Source organism: Chanodichthys erythropterus, chromosome 11 (genome assembly GCF_024489055.1).
Source record: "Chanodichthys erythropterus isolate Z2021 chromosome 11, ASM2448905v1, whole genome shotgun sequence".
Classification (NCBI taxonomy): Eukaryota; Metazoa; Chordata; class Actinopteri; order Cypriniformes; family Xenocyprididae; genus Chanodichthys; species Chanodichthys erythropterus.
Genome location: NC_090231.1, coordinates 38,557,613 through 38,581,797, shown reverse-complemented (window position 1 = coordinate 38,581,797; position 24,185 = coordinate 38,557,613). Strand labels below are relative to the sequence as shown.

At 37.7% G+C, this 24,185-nt stretch overlaps 2 protein-coding genes across 2 annotated transcripts; both read left to right on the top strand.

Annotated features, from left to right (window-relative positions):
- Positions 1–2,932: 2,932 nt before the first annotated feature.
- Positions 2,933–10,221, top strand: nitr3r.1l (novel immune-type receptor 3, related 1-like). The gene is given in 4 exon segments (XM_067401178.1): positions 2,933–2,985; positions 2,987–3,434; positions 7,590–7,807; positions 10,212–10,221. Coding segments are annotated over 4 exon segments (729 nt in total).
- Positions 10,222–20,980: 10,759 nt separating this feature from the next.
- Positions 20,981–23,489, top strand: LOC137030645 (uncharacterized). The gene is made up of 6 exons (XM_067401062.1): positions 20,981–21,023; positions 21,728–22,084; positions 22,221–22,262; positions 22,452–22,589; positions 22,778–22,827; positions 23,373–23,489. The coding sequence occupies exons 1-6, from the start codon at positions 20,981–20,983 to the stop codon at positions 23,487–23,489; spliced, it is 747 nt and encodes a 248-aa protein (XP_067257163.1).
- The last annotated feature ends 696 nt before the right edge of the window (positions 23,490–24,185 follow it).

The following is a 24,185-nucleotide window of genomic DNA, read 5'->3' as shown; positions in this document are numbered from 1 at the left end:
TTAGATTATTATTGTTGCCTCTATAATTGTATCTGATTTTTAATTCCCAAATTTTGGGTTAATTTTAAGCCAGCCATATAGTAATTTTTAAACAATAGTTGAATTAAATAAAACTACCCAGCAGGTTGGGCAAACATTTAACCCAACTGCTGGGTTAAAACAACCCAATCTATTTTCAACCCAACTTGGCTTGTTTTTAACCCAGCATTTTTAGAGTGTAACAGTACTGATAAGCCTCATCTTTCCATTACTATGTCACAATATCACCCCGTTTGGACTTTATTTTCTGTTTTTCTGTAGTTTTTCTGTGATTTCCTGCCAATCTGTCATCATAGTTATGCATTTCAATTCACTAACTTGAAATTCGATTCAATATCAGTTATTTTGGATATATTGTATATCAGTACATGGCAAATTTTCTCAAGAAAAAAAAAAAAAACTCAACTAATGCTGTATATAAATGGGAATCATTTGGTACTACATTAATAATGAAGGTTAAAATGAACTGTATACAAATTTAAACTTCACTTAAGGAATCCTTAACCTTTCTTAGTGGGTATATGGCGTATACCTGCATATCACGTAGACTACACCACTGTGCATATAGCTTTTTCGTGGAGGGAGCTCTGGAGTGGAGTATGGTCTTGATAACCTCAGTTGGGAGCAGGATTCTATGAGCCTAGCCCCCTCAGAGGCCAGGCCCACAGTTTCCACAACTCCAGGCGGGGGTGAATTATCATGCCGCCCGCTTGAGACAGAAGGTCCTGTCTGATGAGGATCTCCATGAGGGAGCCGTCTAGAAGAGACACTAGGTCTGCAAATCAAACTCAGGTCGGCCAGAACGGGGCTATCAGTATGAGATGGACCCTGTCCCAACGAACCCTCTCCAGAACTCCTGGGAGCAGAGCAATCAGGGGAAATGCATACAGACGTAGCCTCGGCAACATCTGCACCATGGCATCCAACCCCAGAGGAGCTGGATGAGTCAGAGAGAACCACAGTGGGCAACGAAATGTTTCTTTCGAAGCAAATAGATCAACTTCTGCACGACTGAAGTTTTCCATGTGAGCTCCACCACCTCGGGCTGGAGTCTCCATTCCCCGGGCCTCGGCCCCTGCCTCGACAGGATGTCTGCCCTCACATTTTGATGCTGACCCCCCTGATGGTTGATATAAAAGAGACCACCGACATGTTGTCCGTGCGGACCAACACGTGATGGCCCCTAAGGTCTGGGAGGACGTATTTGAGAGCTCGAAATACCACCATCATTTCCAGCCGATTTATGTGCCAGGAAAGTAGATGGTCCTCCTAAAGACCCTGAGCTGAGCGACCACTCATGATTGCCCCCCAACCTGTGAGGGAATCATCCGTCGTTAGCATTACGTGACGACAAGGAGCCCCCTACACAGGTCCTTGGTACAGGAACCCAGGCTTCTTCCACATATGCACGAAGGCATTGCCGCGTGACCTTGATCATGCAAAAAGGATTTCCCCTCAAAGAAAACCCCTTGTAAAGGTCTCATGTGCAGCAGGCCAAAAGGTATCACATTGGACGCAGCTGCCACCAGACCCAACAGTCTCTGAAACTGATTTGCAGTGACTGACTGGCCTAATTTCACCCCATTCACGGATGAGAGAATGGAATTCACTCGAGCAGGAGACAGACGTGCCTGCATCGCGGTTTTGGTTGGTGGGTAATTCTTTGATTTTGGCCGTCGGCGTCCTGATCCATCATCGCACATCACACTTATCTACCCTACTCTCCTTGAAGTTCAGTTCCCGCTACTTTTTCCTCCCGCCCGCTGCTGCAACTGTCTTCTTCTTCTTCTTCGATAGTAGCCTAAGCTACTGTCTGTATACTGCCACCTGCTTGACTGGAATTCTAGCAACCCAAGTGCAAGCCACTTCACAGACACAGATAGTTGCGTGTTCTGAGTTAACACAATCAGAGCGTAAAAATACGGGATATTTTAGGGGAAAATACTAAAACGGGAAGACAGCGGGAAAATAGCTAAAATACGTGAGAAACCTGGAAAAAACGGGAGGGTTGACAGCTATGAGCTAGGGAGCTGATTGAGATGCAGGGCATGTAACATAGCCTATATGCATGTGTGCATTATCACCTCGGTGATGACATTCACTGTCAGTAATTCACCTTAACAACAATCCCTTATGGCATCAATGCACTTTAGTTATGTTTGTTATTCAGTCTTATGTGTCAGGGAAATGTTCTTAAAACACTAATCAAAGTAATATCACACCTTCTGTTCTCTTCTTTTTTAAAGAACGTCAAAAGATGTGCTTGAACCGTTCTCCTGATTGTTTTTAACAAGCCTGAAAAAGGACGAGCTTGCTTGAATCAGAGCTCTGGCATGACTGTGCACAGGGTGTTACAATTCTGAGTTCTGATTGGTCAATCACTGTTATGTATAGTTTGTTAATTTTCATAAAGTGAATTTTAAAATTTTGTTTACATAATAAGATTTACAAAATATACATAACACTATTAATCTAAATGGGATGTTAAGGGGGGATGGTGGCTTTACAGAGGTGATGTTTTATGTAATTGTTTTCAACAAGGGGGATACCATCCCCCCGCATCCCCTCTCAAATCGAGCCCTGAGTATGTTTTATAACAGTCAATTAAAATGAATATCAGTTGAAACTAACCTGCAAAAGCATCATATTTTTGGCAGCGATTAAAAAGATCTTCTGCTTGTACAGCCGCTGAATGATTCTGTACACTTAAACAGACAAAAGAGTTTAACATTTTTTGCAACAACAGTACATGAAAACACTGAAAGTATCATGGCATTACCATAAACATAGCTTAGTGTTGTTTGGTGGGGCATGCACTTTACATATGCAAAACTGATAGCGTTATCACTGAGCACACACAAAGGCATTACTTGTGTACATCATCTGTATAGAAATGAAGGCTGCATTCACTGTGTTCTTTGTTTTGAGTCTCTTTAGGCTAAAAGACTAGAAGACACTTTATTGTGACCGAAAAAATGACCTGGAAAGATGCACAGATGTACTGCAGAAAGTACCATGATGACCTGTCCACTGTCAACAAAGAAGAGGCACAACTGCTCTCTGGTAATACAGATTTCATTTATCGATTGAACTGGATTGGACTATACATAAGCCCTAACAACCCAGGAGAATGAATTTGGTCTGGAGGTGAGGTGGAAGCAATTGACAACTGGGATAGCAGACAACCGGATGATTTTGCATAGCGTGGCGGGCTAAAACAATCCACTTCTAAACTGCATTATATTCCGTGCTCTCAGATGCAACCGTTTTACTGTATGGAGGTTGTTGGCCCAATTTTGGTGCATCAGAATAAGACGTGGGATGAAGCCCTGGACTACTGCAGAATAAAATACACAGATCTGGCTAGTGTAAGTTCTGAGTCAATTATGGCAGAGGTGATAACATCATAAGACTACACATTACTCATCTCAATTGCTTTCTATGTTTTTATGTTTCAGAAATCATTCCACTCTACATATATTGCAAAATACACAAGTGTACAGACATTGTTCAGTATCATAAACATCTCTCTGCTCAAAATATTTAAACTATATAGAAAAATGAGAATCAGAATAAGAACATTAGTATTAGTAGCTCTTAGATGCACAAAAAAACCTTAGTGCACTAAATATATAATAATAATAATAATAATAATAATATTCTCTTGTTATTAATTCATGTTTCACCAAATAATGAAAATGCTTCCATAATTAATGGACCATAGAAAATTGACCATTGAAGAATATATTTTGAACAATGTTTAAAGTTTTTTGTCCACACAATGAAAGTGTGGATAAAAATAAATAAATAAATAAATAAAATAAAACAAATACATTTTTCAAAATATGTTCTTGTGTTCCACAAAAGGAAAGTCATACAGCTTTTGAATGGCATGAAGGTGAGATAAAATGTTATTTTTTTTTTTGGATGAACTGTCATATAGATATAGTTTTTATTTAATTTTACAGTGACTACATTGTATATCATATTTAATTATACAGTAGGTCATCCTGTGAATGCGTACTAACTCAATTGCTTGCCCACATTTTGAAGTAGGCCTATGTCAACATGTCATGCACAATTTGGAATTTTGCATAAACGGATGCTCTGTTTTTCTGTTTCAGCAGATTTGCTTTTGGTAAGCACATAATTTCTTTAAATATTTGCTACACAAATTCTTAAAGAGTGTGATCTTTTGATTGACCAGTACAAACATTGGAGAGATGCAATAACTTTATCATTAAACTTTCACTGTGTAGATTATCAAATGAAGGCTACTGTTACGGTATGCTGGTGCAGAGATGAGGCAGATACGGATTTCCACAATAATAGATGCTTTTTAATAAACAAAGGTAAGGAACGCCAGACATACACATTAACAAAACAGAAAACAACATTCAGAACGGACCAGGAGTGAAGGGAGTGAGTGTCATATAAAGGGAGTGCTAACAATAGAGTCCAGGTGCAGGTGATCCGTGATGATGAGGAGCTGACGAGGGAAGTGAGTGCAGGTGTGGAGAACAGGAGGATACTGGGAAATGGAGTCCAGGGAAACAAGGGATCTGTAACAGTACCTCCCCCTCCCGGTAGGCGCGTCCTCGCGCCGTAGATGTAACAACCGGGAGGGGGGCGGGCGCCCTGGAGACCTCAAACCGGAGCAGGGGGAGGAGTAAACTGGAGTGGAGGTCTCCAGGGCAGGTCCAAAAACCATGGCGGGTCAGGAGCCGTGGGCAGCCATGGGGGGTCAGGAGCCGTGGGCAGCCATGGGGGGTCAGGAGCCGTGGGCAGCCATGGCGGGTCAGGAGCCGTGGGCAGCCATGGCGGGTCAGGAGCCGTGGGCAGCCATGGCGGGTCAGGAGCCGTGGGCAGCCATGGCGGGTCAGGAGCCGTGGGCAGCCATGGCGGGTCAGGGGCTGAAGGCAGCCATGGCGGGTCAGGTGCAGCGGGCAGCCATGGCGGGTCAGGTGCAGCGGGCAGACATGCAGCGGGCAGACATGGCGGGTCAGGTGCAGCGGGCAGACATGGCGGGTCAGGTGCAGCGGGCCGCCATGGTGGGTCAGGAGCTGAAGTCCTCACGCCGTCAAGCCCAGTCGGCGCAGAAGGACCGGCGGGAGATGGCGGAACGAAAGGCTCTGCCGACCGAAGCGCAGCCGGTGCTCCAGAAGGCCGCAGTTGAACACAGACGACAGACAACAAAGTGAACACCAGGGGGAGTGAGGAAGCCAACTGGAAACGAGGGATGGAGGGACGGAGCGGAGACGGAGGAGTGCAGTCCAGAGGGGAGGGCAGGCTGACGAGGGACCAAGGTGTGAACGGGGGCAGGATGGAGACTTGTGAGGCTGGAGGACTGATGGGCAACGGTGGAGCAGAGGGAGGTTGGAGCCAGGGTGTAGGTAATCGCCCAGAGGTCCGAGGTGGAGATCTGGGCGAGGGGGCTTGAGGTGAAGGTTCAGTGCAAACATAACTGGATGGAGGTGGGAGAGGGAGGCAGGGAGGGAAAACAGTCTTTGGGCTGGAGGGTTCAAAAACACAGTTCATAGGGGCAGTAGGTTCGGCGGCGGCGGCGGCGGCTGGAGCGGCTGGCTCGGCGGCGGCGGCTGGAGCGGCTGGCTCGGCGGCGGCGGCTGGAGCGGCTGGCTCGGCGGCGGCGGCTGGAGCGGCTGGCTCGGCGGCGGCGGCTGGAGCGGCTGGCTCGGCGGCGGCGGCTGGAGCGGCTGGCTCGGCGGCGGCGGCTGGAGCGGCTGGCTCGGCGGCTGGAGCTGAGGGCTCGTAGGCGGCGGCTGGAGCTGAGGGCTCGTAGGCGGCGGCTGGAGCTGAGGGCTCGTAGGCGTCGGAGACTGGAGAACTTTGCTCGGCGGCGGAGACTGGAGAACTTTGCTCGGCGGCGGAGACTGGAGAACTTTGCTCGGCGGCGGAGACTGGAGAACTTTGCTCGGCGGCGGAGACTGGAGAACTTTGCTCGGCGGCGGAGACTGGAGAACTTTGCTCGGCGGCGGAGACTGGAGACCTTTGCTCGGCGGCGGAGACTGGAGACCTTTGCTCGGCGGCGGAGACTGGAGAACTTTGCTCGGCGGCGGAGACTGGAGAACTTTGCTCGGCGGCGGAGACTGGAGAACTTTGCTCGGCGGCGGAGACTGGAGAACTTTGCTCGGCGGCGGAGACTGGAGAACTTGGCTCGGCCCAAAAGTCTATAAGCCAGGCCGCATGACTGGGCGGCTTGTGTGAGGCTGGAAGATGGGTACTATCCATCCCCTCATATACAATTAAAATCCCCACAGGCACTGGAGCTGGCTCTGTGGGGACTGGAGCTGGCTTTGGAGATACTGGAGCTGGCTCTGGAGATACTGGAGCGGGCTCTGGAGATACTGGAGCGGGCTCTGGAGATACTGGAGCGGGCTCTGGAGACACTGGAGCGGGCTCTGGAGATACTGGAGCGGGCTCTGGAGATACTGGAGCGGGCTCTGGAGATACTGGAGCGGGCTCTGGAGACATTGGGGCCGCTTTCTTCCTCCTCCTCCGCTTACTGGGCCCAGTAGCGGAATATGGGTCCAGCCTGGGGCAGGCAGGGAGTTCGCTGGAGCGGTATGCGGAGGAAGCCGGAGGTTGACTGACTGGCCCGGCCAACCGTGTTTCTGGATGGACCGGACGACAACACTGATCCTGAACCTCTTTCACTAAGAATTTGGAGCCATTCAACCACAAAATTAAATTGATAGTTTCGCTTAAGGAGAAACAAAAAACAGGTTCATCAAAACGGATAGTGTCGTCATCCAATCCATCCAAAAACAGGGAGATCAACTGAGCGTCGGGCCAGTTAGACAAGTAAGCAAGCTCCACGAACTCCTCCACATACCTCTCCAGCGAACGTCCTACCTGCAGGAGCCCGATAATGCGTTCGCTGGCTGTTAGAAGAGTGAGAGGCGCTGGAGGAGCAGGAGCCAGGGAGCTGGTGGAAGTCTCCATTTTTTTTTTTGTGGAAAATCCGGTCGTATAAGGTCCGTTCTTCTGTTACGGTATGCTGGTGCAGAGATGAGGCAGATACGGATTTCCACAATAATAGATGCTTTTTAATAAACAAAGGTAAGGAACGCCAGACATACACATTAACAAAACAGAAAACAACATTCAGAACGGACCAGGAGTGAAGGGAGTGAGTGTCATATAAAGGGAGTGCTAACAATAGAGTCCAGGTGCAGGTGATCCGTGATGATGAGGAGCTGACGAGGGAAGTGAGTGCAGGTGTGGAGAACAGGAGGATACTGGGAAATGGAGTCCAGGGAAACAAGGGATCTGTAACAGCTACAGTCATTGTGTTTATTTATGAGTCTGATTTTTTATTTGATTTTTGGTTGGACTATATGGATTTGGACTAGAGAAGTCAGTTCTAAACTGTACAATGCTCTGTGCTTTTGGATTCTACCATTTTACCGTATGAAGGTCTTTGAGCCCATTCTGGTGCATCAGAATAAGATGCGGGATGATGCCATGGACTACTGCAGACGAAAAACACTGATGTGATGAGTCTAACCTCCATGATCATTGTAACAGAGGTGATAAATAACAACATTACTTTCCAGACAGTTTATGGGTGGACTGGCCTGCGTTTTATGGCTGGTCATTGGTTCTGGGTCAGTGGTGATGATCTTCAATATAAATCCTGGTCTGTGGAGGGGGAGCTTCAGTGTCCTCCCAGAAATCTACGCTGTGGAGCTCTAGATAGAGATGAGAAGGTTTGGAAACCCATAGACTGTGAGAAACTCAACATAAAGTGCGAAAAAAAAACAAAAAAAAAAACATATATTGCATCTGAAGTGCTGTATACAATATTTTATGACATTGTGGATCATTATGGTTACATTTCCAGCTCGATCTTCCCTTTCATTCTGCAAAAACAAAATAAATGTACATGAATGTAGTAATCAATCTCGGACAAATACATTGCTTGTCATATTACTTAAAGTCATTTGCTATCGATTGTTTTGGTATTTGTTACCTGAAATCTAATTCCTGCTTTCTCAGACATTGGGTTATATTTAGCAGAAATGTATACTGTATTTACTGCTTTATCTACTATAAGAACTTCAACATGTTATCATTAGATGATGTCTTTATATGCATAGTTGATACGCTTTTTACACTTTTGCCATAATTATGTAATTGTTTCAAAACACATAGCAAATATATTACATTTAATGTTTTATTTAGTTTGTTTTTCTTTGCATGCAGTATCATGTTTGTTTGTTTGTTTGTTTGTTTGTTTGTTTGTTTTGTTTTGTTTTTGTTTTGTTTTGGGGTATCTATAGTTATCTTAATAACTATAGATAAATAGGTTTCTCTTGACATGGGTGAGTGCTGAATGACACTTGTTTACTGATGATTATATTTAAAGACTGAATTTGTTAGTTTTATCTGAAAAGTAGTATTCAAAAAAGTGCTACAGTACTCCATTATCACGGTGGCCATATCAGGTAGGCTATGTGAAATCCAGCGTCCATTTGGCTTAATTGTTAATATTAAAATTATCGACAGGTTGGTTTTAAACTACTAAAAGTATCTTTTGGGGTTTTAAACTCGAACCTCATGCATTATCACTTCTAGTTTGTGTATATTATGTAGCCTAAATGCTGGCGTCTGAAATAAAATTATGTAAGCAAATATGTACCTTATTACCTTTATAAAATGGTCACAACACAATACAAATATTAAAGCCAAAAATATGTATCAATGCAACTTTCATGAAGTAAACTGTCACTAAAAGTCTTCCTTCCACTGGAAAAAATAGTCCCTGACCGTGAACAGCAACAGAAGTTACATTATTACGCCATTAGATGGCGACAAAGACTGTCTTTATGAGTGTGTCAGTCAATAGTGAAGACTTTTACACAGAAAAGGCTGAACTGTTGTGAACAAGGAACAAGACAAAACTGACAAATGCTTTGACTAGCGCTGTCAGTCACGGGAAAACCCCTTAACTGTTAAAGGGACAAGATAATACATCAGACATTTAAACATTTTTTTTTATTATGAACATAGGACTGACCTGAAGAAAAATGCTAAATCTGAATGCAGGTAATAAACTCGTTCAATCGATCTCTTTCTCACAATATTCTTCTACATAATACAGTTAGCTTCAATGAACTATATCAACTGAGAACAAATAGTTTACGTTGCTAAGAGTGGTTGCTAAGGGTGCTGTGTAGTGATACACAGAACCAGTGGGTTATCGTGAATAATACTGACCAATCAGAATCAAGGACAGGAACTAACCATTATTTATATATATATATATATATGTATATATATATATATATATATATATATATATATATATATATATATATATATATATATATATATATATATATATATATATATAACCAATATAGCCTGTAATTAACCACTTGGTTTATAAATATTATATGACATTAATGTTCAGAAAGAAAGAAAGAAAGAAAGAAATCTGGCAAGTAATTACACATTAAATTATTAAAAAGTGATTTTACAAACACAAATTTACAAAAACTTACTTTTAGGTGTACATTTTGTAATGTACTTTGGATTTGCAGTTTGCAGGTTTTGCATTTGCATATTGTAATTTGCATTTGTGTGTGTGTGTATTTTGTGTATAGTGAATTTTATATATATATATATATATATATATATATATATATATATATATATATATATATATATATATATATATAATATATACACACACACACACACACATATATATATATATATATATATATATATATATATATATATATATATATATATATATAGTGGCCTATATGCTTAATGCTGCAACAGTTTATTTAACCATTATTAAATAGTCCAAAATAATGCAAAAAATATATGAATATGATGTAACCTGAATATTTGAATAAATTATAGATGGTAGTATGTTCTGACATGGATAAAGAAAAGCAATGCATTTGTGAAACTACGTCTTTGTAATTATGTCTAAATCATAAATAAATTCATGATCTATGTTATGCATAAATTGTTTATTGTGTCCACAGCTCTAGAACCTGTATAGTCACCTGACAAATGTTAGTTTTCCTCAGTGATGCTTGAGATTTGACATTTAAGGCTGGAATAGACCGTTTCCTTTCTGCTCTTCTCTCTCTGCTCATTCTCTGAGCTCTCTGTTTTCGTGTTGTCTTCAGGGAACTGTAGCATTGTGTAGTTAAGGTCCATACTCTCTCGATCCTGTGAGATGGGAAAAAAATATGTGTTTTCTCTATAAACGCATGAAAGTTAGAGCTGAATAATTAACTAAACAAATTATGACAATATTATGACATACATGATTACTACTGGCATCAGATGCTGGTGAGTTTGGTTGAGGAGAGACAGACAGAGAATGAAACCTTCTCTGATGTGCTGCAAAAATCAAGAAGGGGATAAAATAAAATAATGGTAAAGAAAAACAAGACTGAATTTCTAACACTGATTGAATGAATAGCCACTGCTGAGCCACTCTCTTTCTTTCTTCATTATAATCAAACACTTCATTAAAGTGTAACACAGCTTTTTAAGATTAGAATATTGCTATGCAGCATTTCAGGTAACAAAATGAAAATGTACTTCACCAGCACACAGTTCACATTTTCTTCTCCTCAGCCGTTCACATAGAATTATGTTCACTACTCCACTGAAGATCAAAATCAGAATATTGCAGACAAACACCACTTGGAAGAGTGTTGTACATTCTGAAGTGCCCAAAATAAATAAATAAAAATTGTTGTTTTTGGAATGCATGAGAATAATTGTATACATTTGATCTTATTATCAGTCAGATATTTAGCAAATAACACTAATCCTAATAAAAATACAGAACACTGGCATTTGCTAATTTTTATGTTTCTGTTCGGATGGATTGCTGTATCCTATCATCAAGTTACTTGTGTGATTATTGTAAATTTTGGATTTTAATGCTTTGTATTTAAATAATAATAAAAATAACAATAGTCATGGTCCCACTTTATATTAAGTGGCCTTAGCTACTATGTACTTAAAAAAAATAAGTACAATGAAAGCTTATGCTGCTATTGAGGTGGGATATGGGTAAGGTTAAGGAAAGCTTTGGTGGTATGGGTAGGTTTAATGGTAGTGGTAAGGTTTAAGGGATGGGTCAACAGTGTAATTATAAATGTAATTACAGAAATGAATTACATGCAGGTGTTTTTAAAATATGAGTACAATGTAAAAACATGTATGTACACAATAAGTGCATTGTATCAAATTATTAATTTAAATGTAATTACATTGTTGTTAAGGCCACTTAAAATAATGTGGGACCATAGTCATTTACATTGCAACTGTAAAATTAAAGTTATTATGTATAGTACAGAAACTTGAAGATATTTTAGAAATGTTACCTGCCATTTTGTCACCTAGAACAGGGAGACATAATAGTATGTTTAAATGTCAATAAACGTTTTTTTTTTTTTTTTTTTTTTTTAACATTTACAAATATCCACTGACCTTGGGTAAGTAGTTTGATAGAAAACTGACTTACATATCTTTTAAGTTGAGTGTCAGGCGGCGAGAACTCGTCACACAGTCAGTGTTCTGAAGGGGGAGGCTTTGAGCTGAGCTTTATATAGGACGCCATTTACAGTACAGTGCAGACAGTGGAGCTCAAGGAGAGCAAAGTGCACAGGTGTGGGTTTGCTCTAAATGCTGGTTGAGAAGCATTTTAATGACAACATTTAATCATAATACATGTCAAAAATTATCAATGGAATTCTAAAAATTAATTTCTTATATTAATGTGGAAATGACCCATTTTATTCTAATGAAATCTAAGCATCAGTATTTGAAATAATTACATGTTAATTTGTGCACTTAGGGCAAATGCCCTTCTTCTTAATTTAAATCAACATAAATTAAATTCGAAATTGATACGTTTGTAAATTTAGAGGTCCATGTAAACTTTGTCTTTAGAGATTAAACATCTACCCCCAGTTTCACAGACAAGGTTTAAGCTAGTCCCAGAGTTGAGCTGTTTTAACTGAAAGAAACTTCTAAATATCTTAAAATATGTCAGAGCCATTATTTTGTCTCAAGATGCACATCAGTAATGTTTTTTTTTTTTTTTTTGTTTTTTTTTTAAAGGCATGTTTATAAAAGCTACTTAAATGCACTAATTGAACTAAGGCCTAATCCTGGCTTAATCAAAGCATTGTCTGTGAAACTGGCTTTATTGTTTTAATGTTTATGTTTAATATTTTATATAGTTCTGTGTCCAGATTTTTAATCATTGCCTCCAAAATAATGCAATTATCTACTATTATGTACAGTAAATTCTCAATTTTTGATAAAATATTTGAAAATGATATGTAATTAATATTAGGCTATCTTAAAAAATTACACAGATTTATGCACCAGCATGACAAGTCCAACTTCTTTCTTTCTTTCTTTCTTTCTTTCTTTCTTTCTTTCTTTCTTTCTTTCTTTCTTTCTTTCTTTCTTTCTTTCTTTCTTTCTTTCTTTCTTTCTTTCTTTCTTTCTTTCAAATACATTATAATAATAGCTGCAATATTATTAAAGTATTTTTCAAAGTTTGCAGTGAAAGAAATATGGGGGTTGCATGTCCTTGTCCTTGGTGCTGAAGGCATAAATCAATAGTAGTTAATTTAAGTACTCTAGGGTTAAATTAAGGTTAATAAATTATTAAATTAATGGTTGGAAAAAATAACACGTGCTACCTTCAATGAGTTTTATTAGATCCATCCATCCATTTTACCTGCCATCATGAGGGACATATGTGCATTTTGAAATTTATTTGGCATTATGGAAATATCTTTTATAGCCTACTACAAGAACATTGTGAATGGTTTCTCAGGAAATGTCTGACCACATGAATGTTAGCTCTGACAGAGTCTTACTGAGGTTTGTTTTTTCACTCTTGCAGGCTACGCTTTGTGGCCTGAGATCAGTACAAAAGAGGAACTGCATGTAGCGTCACATCTTTATGCAAACAACAACAAGCATCAAAAAACAAAATGGTGGATCATATTCTCTTATGCCACATGCTCTGGTGTTCAAACTTACAACAGAGGAAACTGGAAAAATAGAATGGATGTAGAATTGCAACAAATTCACTGAATCCAAGTTATATGTTCTGACAGTTGTTAAAACATTTTTAATCACAACTGGTGAAATAGGCTGTAACATAGAACGCAGTTTTGGTAATGGAAAAGGTTTTGGAAACAGTTGAGTTTGTGTGGTTTTGACACAGAGAGATAAAAAGAGGTCACTGTTGTGGGTCGGAAAGACTCAAACTCTGATGACCATCTTCATTCAAACGATGCAAACCACATTGATTTCATCTATACATTTTAAGTATAGCTTAATTAAGGCTTAATGCAACTCTGAATGTATTTACAGTACCTGCATATACACATACATGTGTTATAGAAATCATTCCATAATTATCCCAAAGTATTGGCAATGGTATTTTAGCCAAACCAATTAATACAGCTATTATTTAAGTGAACGACTTGTGTGTGTTGGTCCACTGAAGTTGTATTATTCTTTGTCTCCATCTCTTGGGAATGGCCTCATGTACAGAGAAAGCTTGTTTTATTTTAACTTGGGCTTATTGTTGGTGGTGTTGTTGACCAAGGTGACCAAGCATGATAGATTTAGGGCCAGATTTACTAACAGTTTATGTCAGAGCAAACCCTCTATTGGCATTAATAAACTACTGTGAGGTATAGAGACTATTGTCAATTGTCAATGTAGTTGAGAATGCGAATGCCCCGCATACGCAGGGGCGTCAGAGCCACATCTACACATTTTGTGAAAGTGCGAGGTGACAAATCTAGGCCAAAAGGAAGAACTCAAAATTGGTACGCGTTGCCCCTAAAAGCGAACCTCAGAAACTTCCTGTGTTGTGGGAAGATGGACAAGTGGAAGTACGTGTCCTTTAGATCTATCATGACAAACCAGTCTGATCTGTGACACGATCTGTCTGATAGTGAGCATTTTGATGTAGTTGGCGTAGATCGAAAATTGGACGCAACCCACCATCCTTTTTTGGGACAATGAAGTACTGGCTGTAAAACCCTGACTCCCTGCCGGGAGAAGGAACCTTTCGTAGAAGAGTCTCTACTTCTTGTGCCATAATCAGAGCCTGCTCAGGGTCCACTGCTGTGGACAGGACACCGCTGAATCAGGGCGGATGAGACCTGAATTGAATGGCATAACCCTTTTCTATTATGTGCAGGACTCACTGAGATGCCATTTCCATTCTGCCAGAAAATCTACTTGAGATCGGCCTCTGGTATACTTTGAGCAGTCAGCACAATGCCCTGAAGTGGCGCACCGGCAGGGAACAACTGGTTTGACCACAGTAAAACTCTCCTCAGAGAGCACAAGCCACCCTCGGGTAACTCGCGGGGACCCTCTGCGCCCCTGCATTGTGGCGGGGTTGGCAGAGCTCCCCCCTGAGGGCACTGAAAGAAGATGGGCACCGTATAGTGAGGTGGAAACCATCTGCCCTTAGAAGCCTGACACCACAGACATCTTTGTCGAAGCCTACTTAGAGATAATAACAGTCCTCAGATCCGTTTTACCCTTTGAAGGCTTCAGCTGCGAACGTCACCCCGATCACCCTAGGGGGAGTACGGGTAGCGATACTCAAATTGGATTTAGAAAGGACACGAAGCACTCAGCGTGTGCCCTCACCATAAACATGGATTTTAGAACAAATCATCTTATAATTTACAGTGAAAAATCGAAAACTGTGTGCATCTTCTTTATATTAGTATTTACCTAAGCTTGTGGAAAAGCTAATTGTAAAAAATTGATTCATCATGTGGCTTTCTCTTCTCTCTTTGTTATATGGATGTGGTACAATACAGATTTAAATAGGTATAGCCTTGCTAATTCAGACAAAACAAACAGCTGTTGGATTTATTCAAATTTTTGTAAATTACTGATTTAAATTGTAAAATTTACAGGTGCTTCTGCAAATATGTTGCCACAGATATTTTAAAAGCAACAGGAATTATTATTTTTTTTTTTTTTTTTTTTTACCGTGCATATAAAAAAGGAAAAACTATACTCCCCACTGTTTTTTTGATGTTGACACTATGTGACAATAAGTATCAATAGAGGGCAGTAGCCGATTGTACTTTCACCGTGATTTTGCCTAGTAAAATATAGTAAGATCTTTGTTGATGCTAGAAAAACATTCCAATCAACCAATCAGATTTGAGGGTCAAGTTCACTGTTTATGTCAAGTTTAGGCTTACAACCAGAGTTAGGTGCTTCTACATCAATGTTATTCACCTATCTTTCCCCTCCGAGTTTAGGGATAAGTTATGGGTAGGATTAGGTTTAGGGGAAGGAATAGGGTTAAGACTAAATTTTCAGACTGGAATGTTGTTCCAGGATCAACAAAATATCAACATATTTTGTTGATCCAGGAGCATGTCTAAAATCAAAAATAAATTTTTTTTTGCCAAAGCCATAACACTTTTTGAATTAAACTATGATACCAAACTCAGTGTTAAAAGTCATATGTAAAAGAACGACATATTCATACTCACAGACTGTTAGCCTATAGACAGAAATAATGGAGAACTGAGTTTTTATTATACTTTTATTATGCAATATTTTACAGAAATTCACAAAGCTTTTGCAGTTTTCTAATTCTGTAGATTACTACAGTAAACACAATAATGTTTGTGATCTCAGACTTTGAAGTGAGTATGTTTCGGATACATTTTTGATAGGTTTGTTCTCAACCACACAAGCGTGACTGTGCAACAATGAGGCTCCAGTCAGAGAGCGAGCTATAAAGCACATCATTTCCTGTAGAAACTGAGACAGGAAGAAGCTACTCAGTGCAAAGTGAGAACTTCTTATGTGATGTTCTGCTAATAGAGCTGTGATAGAGAGCGGCCTCTTTTCTTGTGGTGTAGAAGAGGTCAACATGTGAAAGTTTGCAGTAGTGATCTGTAACAAAATATATATTTTATATAGCACAATCATTTATACAGTTTTGACACATGTCTGTTCATGTGCAGAAACAAAAAACTTTTTACACTGCTGAGTGACATTGCTTTTAAAATCTTCAGATGAAAAATTAAAATCTACAGCATAAACACTACAAGATAAAATTTGCCTTCCTAAATCACACCTTTTTCCTTATTTCAAAGTGCTCTGCATGCAATTTCAGGATTTAGGATGTCCATTTATCTCTGGTTGTGAGATAAATAGTGCAGATACATTTATCAGTGTAGTGTTATTTGTTTAAAAACTAAACACATGATAGATTACTCAAGAGTAAGGGTACATTCTGTTTCCAACATATATTAAAATATTGTATGATTTGTTTACATTTAATAAATAAATAAATAGACATTAATGTCATAGTAAGCAGTTGTGGGGGTTGTTTCTTTAATTAAACAGAAATGTTTGTCTGTTGAAAAGGGTGTTTTTGTGGTTTTGATACAGAGAGGGGCTGCAAAACAAGCAAGAGGTCAGTCCTGTGGTTGGAAAATGACACAAACCACAATGTGCGCAAGCAATGCATGTACAAAAGTACATGCCAAAGTGCAAACAAACATCTCATGATCTCATTTTTCTTCATTTTTATCTGTAGATATTTATTAAATGTAATATTATTTTTTTCCATTTTATTTTAATAATAATTGAAAAATATATATTTGATTACAAAATCTAAAATAACTGTTTTTAATAAATTATTTTTCCTTTGGAAAGCAACTTTAAACATAAACTCTGCTCTAAAATACATTTTTAAATTAAGTTTTTAAAAGTGTTTGTTATATCAATATTTAAAACATAGGTGAATGTCAATGCTGGTCCGCTGAAGTTCACTTCAACTCGTCTCACTCTGTACTGAGCAGCTTCTCTCTCTCACTCCTCCACAGGAAGTGATGCTGCTAACAATCTCTGTCTTCTGGTTGGAGCCTCGGTCACTGTCACATCCTATGCATTGTGGTTTGGTCTAATGCTGATGTTAAAATAAACCCAAATCAGATGTCTCAGGATGATCAGAAAATCTGATAAACTGAGCTGCACAGATGTTTTATGTGCAGGTGTTCATTTGCTGTTTGTTACTGTTGAGAATTGGTATTAAAAAATTATTAACTCAAACATGTGTGTGACATCGAGTCACATAAGTATGGCACACAAGATAAAAGTATCAGTTTGACATCATGACCACACACTTTCTGAAAATAAATAAAGTAAAGGGCAAATTCCCCCTGTCGTACATAACACTACTTAGATGAATCAAAAACTGTATGCACTGGAGGCTTTCTTGTGCTTTGCAGCAAACAAAGTGCAAACTAACCAAACCTGCTCGCTGAAGATGAAAATTCATGTATTTCGATAGTCCACTTTAGGAATTCTATTAACTATAAGTAACTTGCAACTACGTGTATTTGACATGGAATGCAACTACATGTCAAATCACTCATTAATTTGCATCTACATGTCAAGTGACTCTCAGAGTATTAGTAGACTGTTAGGTTAGGGTTAGTAGAATAAATTATAGTTACAAAGTTATAGTCAGTAGAATGTTTGTTGGAAGAACATCAAAATAAAGTGTCAGCAGATATTAAGCAGACAGTCTACTAATACTGTAATCTAATGACTGATAGTTGACATGTAGTTGCAAAGTTACTTATGGACTATCAAAATAAAGTGTAACCATTAATGTTTGTATATGAGTGCTTTATAGATGCTATGGTACATTGTGGTGTCTGAAGTCAATCATTCAGAAAAACACATGAATAATTCCCATGATTACCATCATGAGGCTCATCATTGGTGAGAAAGTTGTGTAACTAAAAATATGAATGTACAAACAGTTAATAAAAATATCAATGAAGCATATTTTTATACTGCTATGGTGAAAACAATAATAATAATTAAAAAAAAAAAAATCATTTTGTCCTCATCACCACAGTTGGAGAAAATCTGTCATTGAGGTCAGCTAAACCTGGACAACTGTTCTTCCCAGCAAAGTCATCCGTCTTTCGTCCCAGACTTGCTCATAATTGGGTCACACAGTCAAAACCTGCAGAAAAATGAACAATCAATGAGCAGTTTACTTCTTGGCCTTGTCTTCTCATGCAGTTTTGCATAATAAAAACCAGACCTTATTATATCTCTTTCCAGCAGCTGGTTTAGGCCTTATAGTTCATCTAACATTGAGATTAACTGCAAGTTGTATCTAATCATATAACATCCATCAAAGTATATATACACACACATCTCTTATTTGGCCACTTTGATTAAAAATATAGTATATAATGTGAAAAGTTACCAATATAGCGTGTCTCTGTCCATGGTGCTGAAATCCTGTCCATGAAGAGGTGTGTTGCAACAGAACACCTCCACCTGTTAATGTTTTGTATGGGATCCTGATATTTTGCATTAGATTAGATTAATTAATTAAGTCCTGATTTGTAAATGATGTGAAAGTCATTTAAAATATAAATAGCATTTGTGATCATGTGAAATTGTTGAACTACATACTAGGCCTTTTATTTAACACAACCAGCCTAAAACAGGAGGTCAAACATCACTGAGTTTCAATTTAGTCAGTCACTATCACACTTTAATCATAAGAGGTTCAACGGAAACTTTCAGCCGCTGAGGTGCAAGCGCTTTCTTTCCATTCTTGATCTTACTAGGTGACTGCAAGGTTTTTTTTTGTTTTGTTTTTTTGGTGGCCTGGGCTCATAGTCCAAAACCACACATGTATAAAGTATCATGCTGCTGCTTTACCAACATCAGACAACAGAAGAAAACTATTCCAACTATTTTAAACAGCATTTTGCTAATTTTTTTATAATTACATATTTTGTATGATTTTTATATTGATTGAGAGGCTACTGGAAATTGTTTACATTTATTTTTACATTTATTTAATTTACTTTTATTAATTTATATTTATTTGTCACACTTTAAAACATAAAAATAGCGATCATTTTAAAACAAATTGTGATCAATTGCAGGATGTTGTCATGTGTTGAGTTGTGTTTTGTTTTGTTTAGTAGTTCATGTTTAGAGTTTGTTTTCATTAGTCACATGTTCTCCTTTGTTCTCAGTTTCCCAACACTTATTTGTTACTATGGTTTCTGATTTGATTAGTGTTTGAGTTCAGGTGTGTCTTGTTAATTTGCTCCTCAGTTCTTTCTATTTAAGCCCTGTGTTTGTTCAGTTCAGTGGTCAGTTCTCTGTTGTGTATAGCTGGTTGTTCTGTTTGTTTTCTCAGTCAAATGTCTTGTTTCTAGTTCTTTTTAATAAACCTTATACTGCTGCACTTAGATCTTAACTCATCATTTGCTGCAAGCATGTGTGACAGATCTAAGATATACATTTTCTCTTACACATTCATACTGATATTAGTAAAACATACTTAAAATACCAGGGGTTCCCTTCAAATTCTAAAATTAGTGCAAGTCAAGGAATTCAGAACCAGTACTTATATATATATATATATATTTTTTTTTTTTAATAAAAGTGGGTGGAATTGTACATGCCACACAAATATAGCAAAAAATACAATGAAAAAATGTGTTGCAAAATGGTTTGCGTGTAATTAAGTCATACATCTCAGTACACACACACACACACACACACACACACTAAATAACACCTTGTATTCCTGTTCACTAAAATAGCTGAGTGTACTGTGCGCATGCAGGACACAATGAAGCTAAACAACCAATCATAATTTTAGTTTAGACCCAACCACATGTGTCAGTTATTGCTAAGATATTGGTAAATAATAAAATGTAACAACTATTGCTAAGGTAAAACTAGAGTAAAGCTCATTCAGCGTGTGTTGGTCCGCTGAAGTTCACCTCACCACGGCTCGTTCTACACTGAACTGCTACTTCCTGTCACTCCCTACAGGAAATGATTCTTTGTTTCCAACCCCTCTGCCATTTTATCTGATGAGAGGCTGCTTATGTTCAGCCATGTGGTCTGTGGTGTGGCTGGTCTACAATTGTTGTGCTTACATATCTCTTAAAATAAAAAAAAGGATGATTAGCTACATCCAACTTGTTTAATAATGCTCTAAAAACATGATGTTTCCACAGACTTATTGTTCAAAATTGTGTTATTTAGCTAGTAGCCCACTTATATATTTTACTTATATGTATTTCATTCCTCATTACAGGTTTCTCAATTTATATTGAATAAACATTTTATAAAACATAAAAAAAAATCATTTTGCTGTTTATATAACCCTTCAAGCTGGCCAGATCTGACGGCCTCCAACATTTCAAGCATGCATTTCAAACAAAAATTAATAATGAAACTATGGCAGAAATGTCTCCACCTAATGGCTGAGCTTTATTTTAATTGTTTTGAGAATGATGTAAGACTTGCACAAGATTTAGCAAGTGAAGCAGAGGCACTGAAATCTGCCATATATTTTTGGATGTAGACACTGACACCATACATCATTATTTCAGAACTTTAGACTTCAGTTCATTGTGATGGTGTCAAATGTGAGATTTTAACTGGCGTTTGTATTTTATTTTATTATTATTTTATTATTTTATTTTTTTTACATGTGCATAAAATTAAGGTACAGCAAGGTCTATGGATCTACTTAGATCAGATCTACTTAGTGCTGTGATGTCAGTTTTTATTATTTTTTTTGTTTATTTGTTTTTGTTTTGCAAAAAGAAAAATGTAGACATTTTAAAAAAGTAGAGAATTTAAGATCTCTGAGAAGTGAGTTTATTATAATTTTTATTATTTCATAACATTGCAACGCATGTTTTAGACAAGACCTCTTCCAAAATGTTGTTATATACTGTGTAAAATACAGATGGGAGCATGTACTGTGTAAAAGCCACTCCCCCTTCAAATAAATAAAGCTGGATTCAATTCTTCTCAGTTGAGTCGATTTGACTGGAACGTAAACATGAATTTGTCTGCAACACATCCTCTGATGCTCTTTTTAATAGGTAAATATACATTTATGATGTTTGCTATAGAATTTAGGACAATGAAACAATTAATGTTTGCCAAAAATTTAATAAATAATATATAACAATGTGTACCTACTATATACTATACTGTTCCATGCGTAATATACTACAGCACAAAAACATAGGTATATGTTCTATAAAATCTGTTTATAGGATATAATTTGCCAAAGTTTTGTCATTTGACTTTCATTAAATAACTGATTTTAAAAAATCATGGCAAAGCTATTTTCAAGAAGTATAAACACATCACAGTGTTGAGTTTACTCTTCAGGGTTTCGGTTTGCTAGATTCTGAACAATCTTGTTATTAGACATTTACATTCATATGTTTTCTTCATAGTTTCAAAGGAAGAGTTCATACAATCATGTTTTAAACCTGTATGACTGACTTTCATCTTTGTGGAACTCAAAAAATGAAGGCCATTGGGATCCAAAAAAACATTGTTGGAGGCCTTTAAAAAATAATAATAATAAATACACAGAGACATTCCTCAAAATATCTTCTTTTGAGTTCCACAGAAGTCACATCATATCATTGAAAGTTCTTTGTAACATTTGTTATTACATTGTGATTTCAGACATGACACAACACAATGTTTTAGACTAAATGCAAAAGCTTACATTTGAATCTGAATCAATGTCTTCTACTTTTTTTCTTATGACATTATTGATTGTTTTCAGGTATCATCTTTATAAAACAAACATCTTTAACTTTGGTGAAAACAGTGAACAGTGGAACTACTGTTGCTTTTCTGTGTCCAAACATCTTGACAGAGCCCAGTTACATATCCTGGTTCAAGCAGATAAATGAATCTCTACCACTTTGCATTGTTACTCAATATGTGAGTGACAAACCAGTGGACTCCATATATTTGAATGGCTTTAAGAAGGAACATATAGAGATGTCAGTGAACAGAACATTTTCCTCCCTGAAGATTGTCAATGTGGACGTCTCTGACTCTGGATTTTATTACTGTGGAAGTTTTTTGACAAACTACATGAAGTTTCACAACAAAACACAGTTAGTGGTAGTAAATGGTAATATTTGAGTCTTCATTTGATCTGTTGGTATCATTTATTTATTCCAAAATTATTCAGATTCAGTATTGTTGCTATTCAGTTACTATTAATAATTTTGTATTCATTTTTTTTTTTTTTTTTTTTATCTTCAAAGAGACTAATCAGTTTAAAGAGGATACTGCAAATGCAGATTGTGGTATGTGTTATCCAGTTTAAAAACAAACAAACAAACAAACAAACAAAAAACCTAAATTTAGCACTCATTTATTGCAACCAGCTTCTTTATTTCTAGCTTACAATAACCGTATTGTTCTCTCTGTCTTTCCCCTTCTCTCTGTCTCTCTCTCTCTCTTTTTTTTTTAAATTATTTGAATGGTTTTAATAGGGGCGACTGAAGAAACATCAAGATCCTGCTACATCTATTATACACTGACACTGATCTTGAGTGGCTTGGTTTTGCTTCCCACTGTTTTTGCGATTGTAGTCTTAATCAGGTTGAAGAAAAGTAATAAGCAGAGACAAGGCAAGTAAACAACACAGTAGCAGCACATACGTAATAACAAATATACTAGTAAAATCCTTAACCATTAGATTAATTGATAAAATATTTCTGTACTGCTGGTATCAATAATGATATTTTTAAATCAGCAAGAATGATAAGTGTTCTCCTGGGATAGTAAATAATAATGAGGACCATCTTGTTTTTCATAGATGCTCAGTGCCATGGTAACAAAGAGATGAACAAACAGTTGCAGCAAAAGGTATTTCAAATCAAATTATTTCTAATACCTGGTTGTAACACAGGGTTTTAAAATGAGCTATCAATGAAATCCCTATAGGTCAAAGTAGACTTCCAGGTTATAAAAATGTTAAATGTTATATCTAAATATAAAATATGGCTGAGCAGACAAGGCAGGTTATGGGTTATAACACTATTTTTATATTTACTTTTTCTATACAGACAAACATTGCAGAAAATATGTGTATAATCCGTGACTAACATGCACGCTTTGTGTTTGTTTCAGTTATTAGCACATATTTCAATCATATTTTTCAGATTGTTTATTTTAGTTTTCTTTCACTTTTTTTTTTAAATATATTTCTTAAAATCAAATGGGATGGAGCTGAGAGAGTGGATTGAATTGGAGTTGGTATGAAAATTATTTTGAGTAAATTTGCTTAAAGCATGCACAAACGTAAAATGATATCCATGTTTTTATGGCTAAAAAAAGTGTTACAAACCTCCCCAGTTTCCCCTTTCTGATTGTGTTCATTTATAGCCTATTTGCATTTTTTATGTTGCCAGGAACAAGATGAAGACTTGAACTATGCAGCTCTAAGTTTAAACAAAAAGAAGAGTAGAAGACCAGTAAGAGGCATGAGGGAGGTGGAACCAAATGTTATTTATGCTGCCACCCGCTGATCCACAGATTATCAGACCGTTTGTCACAAAACAAAAGTGAAACGCAGCCTGTGTTAATTACACTTACTGTGTGTGTAGCTAGTTGTGCTGTTGATTGCTGTTGTGAAAGATGTTGTGATTCAATGCTTTTTTATGTACAGCATTTTGGTCCATATATAGTTTTGTAAATGCTTTATAAATAATATATGAGTTGAGGGCCGTCGCTATGCCACACCACTCCACCACACACACACACACACACACACACACACACACACACACACACACACACACACACACACACACCTTTGTGTCTTTTTGATATGGTTTATTTGTGTAAATCATTTATTATTTTGTCTTTTAGAGTATATGTCAACATCTGTTATGTGAAAAAGCTGGTCCCACTTTATATTAAGTGGCCTTAACTACGATGTACTTACATTGAAATTAATCCTTTGATACAATGCACTTATTGTGTACATACATGTTTTTACATTGTACTTATATTTTAAAACACCTGCATGTAATTACATCTGTAATTAATTAATGTAATTACAATAATAATTACACTGTTGACCCATCCCTTACACCTTACCCCTACCCTTAAACCTACCCATACCACCAAAGCTTTCCCTAACCTTACCTGTACCCCACCTCAATAGCAGCAAAAGTGTTTTGCAATTCAATATGAACCCAATAAATATTGTACTTATTTTT

Excerpts from the sequence above, each read along its gene's own strand:
- LOC137030645 (XM_067401062.1), top strand. The coding sequence starts at position 20,981 with ATGAATTTGTCTGCAACACATCCTCTGATGCTCTTTTTAATAG. Across the intron at positions 21,024-21,727 it reads TCTGATGCTCTTTTTAATAG|GTATCATCTTTATAAAACAA; the intron begins GTAAATATACAT and ends GATTGTTTTCAG. Across the intron at positions 22,590-22,777 it reads AAGTAATAAGCAGAGACAAG|ATGCTCAGTGCCATGGTAAC; the intron begins GCAAGTAAACAA and ends TGTTTTTCATAG.